General features: G+C 54.4%; 1 protein-coding gene across 1 annotated transcript in view; it reads right to left on the bottom strand.

Annotated features, from left to right (window-relative positions):
- The window catches only part of Tmtc2 (Transmembrane O-mannosyltransferase targeting cadherins 2), a 168681-nt gene extending 159063 nt beyond the window's left edge, over positions 1-9618 (bottom strand). The window contains exon 1 of the mRNA XM_017912123.1: positions 8350-9618. Coding sequence (XP_017767612.1) covers positions 8350-8435 — 86 coding nt within the window. The 5' untranslated portion in view covers positions 8436-9618. The remainder of the gene's footprint in view (positions 1-8349) is intronic.
- Between the last annotated feature and the right edge of the window lie 33 nt (positions 9619-9651).

Below are 9651 nucleotides of genomic sequence, written 5' to 3'. Positions count from 1 at the left end.
GAGGAGGAGGAGGAGGAGGAGGAAGAATAAAGGTGAGAAGAAGCGAGGGAGACAGAGGCAACGTTTTATTGCCAACCGAAGAACGAAACGTTGTTGTTCCGAGCAGGAAGCTCGCTGCCACGGGATGATAAGAAAGAATTCGCTCTTTATCTCGGTAGGCACCCCCAGCTTGCCATGCGAAAATCCCTTCCGCGATTCTATTGCCGACGCCTGAAAATAATTCTGCATCCCGTCTACGGAGAAACCGACGCTGCCTTCGTCGAGAATCTTTATCTCCGAGAGACAGAGAGAAAGAGAGAGAGAGGGGGGGGGGGAGAAGAGAAAAGAGAGAACTCGATTCAATGCCAGGGGTGGAAGCAGAAATCTCGAATTTAGCCTAACCTTTGTTCGGCAGCACGTTCATGAAGCTTGTAAATCCTATAGAAACGATAACAATATGGATAGAAAGCACGACACCTGAAGGTAGTCGATAGAGACGCCATGAACCATTCACGAACCCACAAATCTTCCTCGTACACCGCCTTATCTAAAGCTGCCATTCCCGGATTTTTCGCATATTCGTTTTAGCATCCCGAGTTATCCCGGGAATTCGCAAGTCGCGTTATCTCGAAATCTGCCAGACGCAATTTCGTCCGCGAAAGCGCACCTTTCTCTCGCGTTCTTCTTAATTCCTCCAATTTCACCGCCAATTTCTTTACGCCGATTTATTTACCGCCCGGATTACTTCCTCGACATCCTTCCATACCCTTTCCCCTATTCCTCCGTTTCCTTCTTCCACGTTCCCGCTTTACCGCTTTACGTCGCGAGATTTTTCTACCCTTTTTCTGTTTTCTGTTTGCCGTCTCTCGTATTACGTTCGGACGGCGAAAGTCCACGAGGTCCGCGAGAGGTGGGATTTTTAGATGGTCGCTATCGCGGATTTCCATCGAGAATTTCACAAGCTTCGCGATGAGAATATTCCTTCGAACGTGGTAATTTTTCCAAGCTCCAATTCCGTCGAAACTTTATACCCCTCGATGTGGCGGCCGGTAAAATTCTCTCTCCGCGGCCGTTGCTTTTAACAAATGTACCCGGCGAATTTTAAACGAAAGGCGATGGACGAACGACGGAATAGAAACTGAGGAATAATTAATTACCTTTGATATCGATTCATCATTCGCAATTAACGCTAATTCGCTTTGAAAGATTACTTTTTCCATGCCTCCCTTCCTTCCGGTCGCGATAAAAGCGAACTTTTCACGCCGGAATGGCGAAATGCGATTCCCACAGTAGGCTTGTGACCGATCGGATCGGATTTATAGATTAATAAATCGCACGAGCGAATTCATTACCCGGTCGCGCAGCAGGCTGTCCAAAATTGCTCCGAGCTGATAGTGTTTTCGCGGTGGCGCGGCGGGTGACCCAGGAAACGAGCATAAAAATGGCGGTGCGTGCCTCTCGTCGATTCGTTCCAATTCGGCCGACTGCCGATTTCACGTGGGGGGATAGAACGGGAGAAGAAGGGACCGAGAGAGCGATACCACCTGGCATCGGCCAATCGGCTCGATTATATCATCGTTTCACGCGAATAGAGCGGCAAATATTCGATTTTCGTTTGTCGGCAAAGAAAATCCGATACTTTCAATCGGTTTTTCTCCGCGTTTTGTTAATTATTCGCCGTATTTACGATAAAAAAAAAAAAAAAAATAGAAAGGAAAGCGAGAGAAAGTGTAAAACGAAAAGGAAGAAAAAATTCGTCACTGTCGACTGTTGGACGGTAAAGAGAAAATTCTCGCGGTCCGCGATGGAATTCGATCATTCGCCGAGAGACAGAAAGAGAGAGAGAGAGAGAGAGAGTTTAATCGTGGAAATTGCCACTCTCTTCCACGTGCACTTTCCCTCGTGGCTCGTATCGCGCGGCATAGTCTGACGTCAGGTAATGGTGCACAAATTAACCGTGGCTAATTAGTTCTGCGACGCACGCGGTGTAATTGCAGCCCTGTCCTCGCATCGGTTTACCGGTCTCGTTGATTTCGCCCGACAAGGGAGAAAGACGGGAAGAGAGAAGGAAACAAAGGGCGCTTGCTCGTCCAGGTCTCGGTGTGTGCACGGCCGCTCGATTAAAACGTTGCACGCGTGGCGTATTCAGAGCGGAACCCGGCAGCAACGCGGAAAGAGCAAGAAGTTGCGGCTCGCATTGAAGCCTGCGCGGCGGTGGCGTTTCAGCGTTCGCCGGATCATCGTTTGTTCCGAAAGGAATCTCCTTGGGGCAGAAATCTCTTAGCGATATTGGCTGGCCGATGAATGGTGCGTGGCGCGATCTGAAAGAGCGGGATACAAAGAGGCATCGGTCCTTGCGCTTTTCGAGCACCCGCGCCAGCAGGTGTATTCATCGTCTTTGCCAGCCAGCGAGAAGACGGCTAGGCAGGGGGCACACGGTGTTGGCGAGCATTTTTCGCGACTTGGGAAGAAAAGGAAGATAAAGAGAGAAAGAGAGAGAGAGAGAGAGGGGAGTAAACGGTGAACAAATATGCGTGGGTAGGACGGTTCCAGCCCGGGAACTTTGGCGAACGCGAAAATTCGCCTCAAAGAAACCTCGAAGCGTATCTTGCCATCTAATCCGCGATAACTTTGATAGACGCGCGGCTTAGTCTAGACCGACGTTGCCTTACAAACCTTCCGCTACTTTCGTTCCATAAAGCCTATATCGAGATGGTACGCCACACGAGCACTCTGTAGCCGTACGCACGCGTTCGATCCTCGTCTCGCGTCGAACCACCCCCTCTGCGGATCGCTCGTATAAATACGTCGCAACGGATTTCGATTGTTTTCCGATGTTCGAGGCGCGCGTTTCTATCAACGGCGCGTTGTATTTCACGGGAACGGTAAGGCCCTATCAAGGCCAAGAGCCCGACGATAAATAATCTCGCTCTCCGGCCGGTTCTACTCTTTCTGGCGCGATAAAGCGCATCGATCCAGGACCGTTCGGTCCCGCAGGATAAATGCTCGTCGACCGAGCGTGCACCGGCCGAGCTGCATCCTCTATCACGCGGAATGGCCGTGCCCGCTTTATTCGCGCACAGTGTCGTCCAGCCGCGCATACATAAGCGCCACGCCGCTGGCCTGCACGAATAAATAAACCGATATTCCAGCGACGGAATTGCAAGAATTTCAGCCAACGGCCAAATGACGGGCTCCAAAAACCCGCTCCAGCTGCCCCTGCCGTCGCTCTCCACGACGCACCGGGGGTAGACGCGACTCTTTGTTTCACCCTCCGCGTTCGTTCGTGCGTCGAGCACCACCCCCGCGGCCGCCGTTCCGATCGCTGTGTCACCGCGGACGCTCCGTGATTACGGGTCGACGTTCGAACGACGAGGGTGAAGAATTAAAGATGCGGGTGCCAGCTGCTCGAGCTGTCATTCGTATATCGAGGGAGGAACGATTTTCGCGTTGACGAGTCGGCGAATGAAGCACCACGTCGGGGCACGAAGCACGGTTCGTTGACGGGATACGTCGGCGAAAATGGGCGAAAATGAGCGAGAACGCGCGATAAAATCCGATTGATTTCTCTTAATAGGAGCACGCCGATCGGACGGAGAGTAACGCGCGTGTGACAAATAGTCGGGATTTATCACGCGGAGAAAAAGCGCGGTATATCGGTGATCGATCGACTCGTCGGCGGTCATCCTCCCGTGACATATAATTCCAAGAACGACCCGTTCGTCGCGAGCGCGCGGTTCGAGAACGCGCGTCCTTTCCCGCGTCGAAATCGTTAGCCCAAACGGCGATATTAAAATATCGCGAGGTACACGCGGCATTCGGGATCCCGTCGCGTACCGTCACTCACCCGCACGTCGACTCTCTTTCCCCGAAGCTCATCCTCAGAGTGCGCTCATCCTGCATTGTCAGTCGCAGCTGACAACGCGAGCGGAACAACGAGCGGATTTGCATGCGATCCAAGATCTATTACGCGCCGGCAGAAGCGCTCACGAGCGGCCCGGCACATTTTTCCCTCTGCCCCGTCCCTCCGACCCTCTCGTCGCCCCACCTGACCACCCCTTCTCTCTCTCTCTCTCTCTCTCGCTCTCGTTAGCTTTCCCGTTTTCAGACGTTGTCGGCCGATTCGATTCGAAGCTGCGCGCGCTACCAGGTTAATTTGAGTGGAAATCCTCGTTCCGACCTGCACGCCGCGCCACCCTCGCGTTACACGCGCGACCAGCCAAACGATGCAATTTTTTAATACTCCTGGATGACCGGCCACCGTTACGGCGGCCAGGCGGCGGACGACGCTCGCGTTTTCCGCGCCGCGGCAGGATTGTACCAAATCCGGCGATGTACCAAAGTCGGCGTTCCTCTCCACGGTCAAGGGAAATTACGAGCGTCCGTAATTTCTGATATTTCCGGCCGTAATTGATTACCGCGAATTATCGATTAAACGCGGAACGGGCCGCGGCACACAACGGAGGGGGTGGTTTTTCGCGAACCCGACGAACAAACGGCATACCCGTTTTATGGATTCGTCGCGCGTCGTACCGTCGCATCGATGAAGCGAAAAATTTTTCCGTAATACCAGCAACGGAGGGAAATTATACGAGCACCGGTGCGGCGCGTTGAACCGGTGGCGAACAAGCATTCGACGTACCGACGGGAAACGGTCGAGTGTAAAACGAATGTACCGTGAAATAACAGACTGGGCGAAAAAAGGTTTTAAAAGAGCTTAATTCCATTATTTAACGAAAACATAAACATGGACGCGCGCCCACGCAGCCACGCACCGGTTGCGCGTTGTTATTTTCTCGATACCGTGTGCAAACGTGTTTAAACAGTTCGCGTAACACGTTCCTCCGCTACTCGATCTCGCGAGAGCAGACTTTTTTACGGATCAACCGGGAACAAAAACACTTGGAAAACAACCGTTTCGTAATCGATTTTGATTATTTATACGCGAGAGATTGTACTCGTTTCCAGTCGGAAAAATTCTACGCGCTTTCCCTGCCCGTCCGCGTTCCCTTTTTCCACCTGGAGATACCCGAACCCGCCCCGTCGATTATTTATACGCGTCGCTGGAAAGACGCGTACGCCGCGCGCGTCTTCTGAAAACTCCGCGAGCAACTGAAACGGTAATGCAGTGGTTTACATTTCATGCGACCGAATGGCACACCGCCGCCGAGCTCCCTTATTATTCACGGCCGTCGCTACGGGGGAAAGGGAACTCTAAGCCTCTGTGTAACTTTTCCTATTCTTGCATCCCTCTAGCCGGTAGCGTCGCGGGGTCGTCTCTAGGCACGGGGCACGCCGCCGCGTCTCGCTAAAACTCGTCGACGTTACGAGATTAGACGGACCAGGCCGGAGCGTGGAACGTAGCCGAAATCTTTTCTCGCCGACCCCCGAGATCCCCGGTATTTTGTCCGACGGTCAACCCGATTCCACCTCTTGGTCCCTTCGCGCGGCTACCGCGTTCGGGTGCACCCGCCCTGCCCGTTTCTTGGGGTAAAAAAAAATTCCCGGGCAAATAAATATAGCCGGCCGTATTCTTTGCCAAGGCATTGTGGTCGGCGCGACGCAGTAAAATACGACGCTTTTATTATCCCATGAGTTTTAGCATGGCGCAACGCGGCCAGAATAAACTCTCGAGACGGGGTAAACTCCGGGAGTAAAACCTTTGCGCCCGGACTAAACCAGACGGGATCTTCGGATCTCGTATCTCCTATTTATCATACGAACTTTTCTTCATTTTTTACCCGCCCGACAGGGAGATACCCTTCCGGGATACGACGCCGTACCGGTAGAAATGGCGATGGATTTCGCGCGCGGGGGAACCGATCCCCCGATACTCGGGTCCGCGTACACGACTCGCGTACGTCATCCCCGCTGCGATTTGGCCACCCTGGCGAATCTTCTCGCCAGAGGCGGGAACTTTTTCTCCATTGTCGCGACGCCACGCCGACACTTCGCGGCCGGCCAAGAACGGAAACGGGAAACGAGCGGGAAAACGAGGGATTACGAGGGCGAGGGGGTGCGAGAAGTCGACGAGGGTGAGACGAGAGTCGCGCGAGGAAGCGAAAACGGGGGAGAAAGAGAGAACGGGGGCAAAAAGGACGAGGGGTGGAAACTCGACCGGACTCTCGTTCATAACTGGACCCGACTCGATTATGGTCGCCACGGGCGCATTGGCTCGCGTTAGCTTTGGCGGTAGCATCGAACGCGCTGCCCGCTAATGGGCCGGATATGGATGAAAAATTATCCCGGCTTAATGCTCGCGCTCGATTTTCGTTATTAGCCGGGGTTTTAAGGTTCCACGGGGGATCGTGGCGGTTAGCAACGACAACTCGTCCGAAAGAGAGATACACGCGGCCTTTGCTCCCGCGCCGTTCGTAGGCTGACCGGATTGAAATTTATTCGGCGATTAAACGTTTGATCGTCGGACCAACCGGTACACGCAATTCCATTAGAACAGGCTGCACGGTTGATTTCTAACGCGACCCCCGGAATAAACTGATTCATACGATTACCCGCTAGCCGCGTTATTCCATTACACCGGGTCTAACTATTTATGGCGCGAATCGCAGCGAATCCAACGGCCAATCCTACAGCCGCTACTTACTACCGGGTGTCTGCCGAGTTTAACGGATAACGCAACGGGGTCGGTAAACCGACCGATATAGCCGATTAAATTCGCGCGTATACCGATAGACGCGTAACGAATGCTTCGCGATCGCGATCCAAGCCACGTGAAAGGGGAATACGTGAAAAGACCTTGCAACGCGCGAGGTAACGCTCTTGCGTCCAGCCACCGGTTGTCGCTGACACGCTCGCGAGCAACGACTGAACCCGACGACGCCCGAATTAAACAACCCGGGTGTTCCTTAAAGTCGAGGAGATCGGAAATTATGCCGCGACGCCGTTAGGATTTACCAAACACCCCGTAGACGGGGATCGATCGTAGTGGAAACGAGCCGATTCGGCGATGCAACAAAGACTAGCCGCGCGGTTCTTACGCTCGAGAGCTTATCGTGGAAAATGCAGGCGAATAAATCGGCGCGTTATCGGGCCCGCTGTCAATGGCTGGAGGGAAGTTATCGGCGGTGGACCATTGCACCCTGTGCAACGTTCACGGAGGCGCGCTCGCGCGATAACGATGCAACAGATTCCCATCGATGACGCCAGAAGTACGTAATCGGGCTTGGTTCGGTGAGCACACCAACCTCGCAGCTGATCGACCCGCAACTACGATGTTCCGGAGATTACGGGATACTCAATTAAGGGATTCGGTATCATAGAATTCGAGAGCTTGGGATTAAGGACGCTTATCGCGAGAGTAACTTCGGATTATGCACCGTCGTGCAGCGCCGCTGCGTCCTGCGTGCCGAATCCTATCTACTCGCCCGCGACTCGCGAGTAATTCCGCGAGTTATAGCTCGCGGCCCGGTCTCCTCCAACCTTCGAGCAGGAAATTCGCGCCAGAGTCTCGCGTTTACTCGCGATCTACCGGAAAAGGCAGTGGCAAGTACCGAGTGCCATGTAAATAAGTAAGTACGCAGGGGTGACCGACAATCGCCGAAGGGAACGATTAATTCCGTAACGCTTGTCCGAAAATGGTTAACGCTAATCCAATGGCGTATGATTCGCGTCCTGCTGCCGCCGTTGGCGTAATTAGTAATATCTGATTAACTAAACCGGAACGGAATCGGATTAAATGAAATCGGAACGCAAATCGCGGTAGCTCGTAAATCAGCTTATCCAGCTGCGACTTGTCCTTTATTCATTGTGTTTGCGCTTATTTGCAGTTACACTCTACATTTACTGTCTATTGCCCAGTGCCGATAAATACCACCATTATCGTTGCCATTAAGCAGCCTCGCTGCTCGCCGTTATCTACGATCGATTCTATATCCCCGCGTATCGGTTCTTTCGCGTCGCTGGACCAACCGCGAGTACGATGGTCCCCGACCGATCTTCCGGACGGTCCACGCGCGCGCGTTTCGCGATTTCTCGAAAAATTGCCAACGCTCGCGCGACGTCGAAGATTCTCGGTGGTTCTTGGTGCGCGAAACCGCCAAGGACCGGGGGTCGATGACACGAGGTTTCGTCGAAAAATCGATACGCGCCAACAGATCTCGACGACTACCCTGTAATATTTACAAACAACGATACGTCGTTGACGCACCCTCGGGTGTAACCTCGAAACGCCGTACACCTGTTTACCAGTCGACGCGGGGTATCGAGGGAACGCGAGTTTCCAAGAACATCGGGCCTACCGGGGCATACACGTAACGGTGTAATTGGTTAAACGTGGCGCGATAACGCGCGAGAAAATGGAAAGAAAGGCAGAATAAAATGTAGAAAGCAGGCAAAGAGAATTGGACTCACCGATCATCGTAGACGAAACCCGCTTGCAGGGTGTTGCAATAGAGGGCCGTGGCGACGAGGGCGCAGGCTACGGCTAGGATATCCATGTCACATCGTGGCGAGGACGGTGGCGGCGGCAGCGATGTCGACGGTAGCGGCGGCGGCCTCTTAACTTGTTGCACGTCCGCGGGCCTTCCTCCTCCACCACCTCCACAACCCCTCCTTCTCCACCTCCTGGCTCCAGCGGTTCGCCGTACGGCGGTCGAGACGTCCGCCGGACGGTCCAGCGACCGCCGTTCTGACGCCTGCCCGGATGTATCTCGCCCGGGACGAATGTCGCTGACACGTCGCGAGAAACGAGCCAGTAATCAAGCCGCGGCTTCGTCGTGCCGTGACGCGCGACGTCGAACCAATTGACCGGCCGAATCGTCGCTGCTTCGGAGGCGACGCTGGGGAACGCGCCTCTGACGCGGCCAACTCGATCGTGAATGGTCGTGACGTCAAACCGTCCGTGGCGTGATCGCGCCGAGCCTGGACATCCGTGCTCAACGCGCCGGATTTCCGGGGAACGCGAACACGCGGAGGTATCGCGTATCCACCGAGTGCGTGTTATCGTCCCGCGCGCTGATCTTGCCAGCGTCTTCCACCGCGTTATTCCCTTCGAGATTCCCTCTCTATCTCTGTCCGCAACCACTGATCCCGATGATATTCACTCGTCGATCGATCGCGTTCTCCGCGTTCGTAATCACTGCGAGACCCGACTGCCAACGGCCCACACTTTCGCGAAAATGGACTCCGCTTGGTACGCCGGCGGACGACGCGATACCAGCGATCCGTATCGCTACGGCGACTCTCGAGGAATGTTATTGTCCAAGGACAACACACGCGGCCTGACTTGCTCGCCGCGGTAAACAAGACTGATCGCGCGACGCGAAAAGATCGGTCATCGAGCACGACGACGACGACAACGATGACAACGACGACGACAACGACGACGACAACGGCGGTGACTCTCCGAGGTCTGCCCGCGACGTTTGTCCGCGAACGAGCTGGCGAGAACGATACAGTCAAGGACGCTTTCTAGGAGAAACGGTGAACTCGGTGAACACCCGCGTCGCGGCGCATGTTCCGAATGCGGAACGCCAACTGTCGCGCGCCCCCCGAGGACGAGCGCTTTATACGAGCGGGAGACGGGCATCGATCGGACGGGCGCTTGCGCTTGCCCGCTTCTCTGCTCTTCCTCCTCCTCCACATCCTCCGATATGCTTCCTGGTCCTCCTTCGTTCCTCTCGTCCTCTTCGCTCCACTGTTTCACTGCTCCTC

This window comes from Eufriesea mexicana, unplaced genomic scaffold (assembly GCF_001483705.2).
Source record: "Eufriesea mexicana isolate 0111107269 unplaced genomic scaffold, ASM148370v2 scaffold474474858, whole genome shotgun sequence".
NCBI classification, from domain to species: domain Eukaryota; kingdom Metazoa; phylum Arthropoda; class Insecta; order Hymenoptera; family Apidae; genus Eufriesea; species Eufriesea mexicana.
This window is presented reverse-complemented; position numbering and strand designations above follow the sequence as displayed.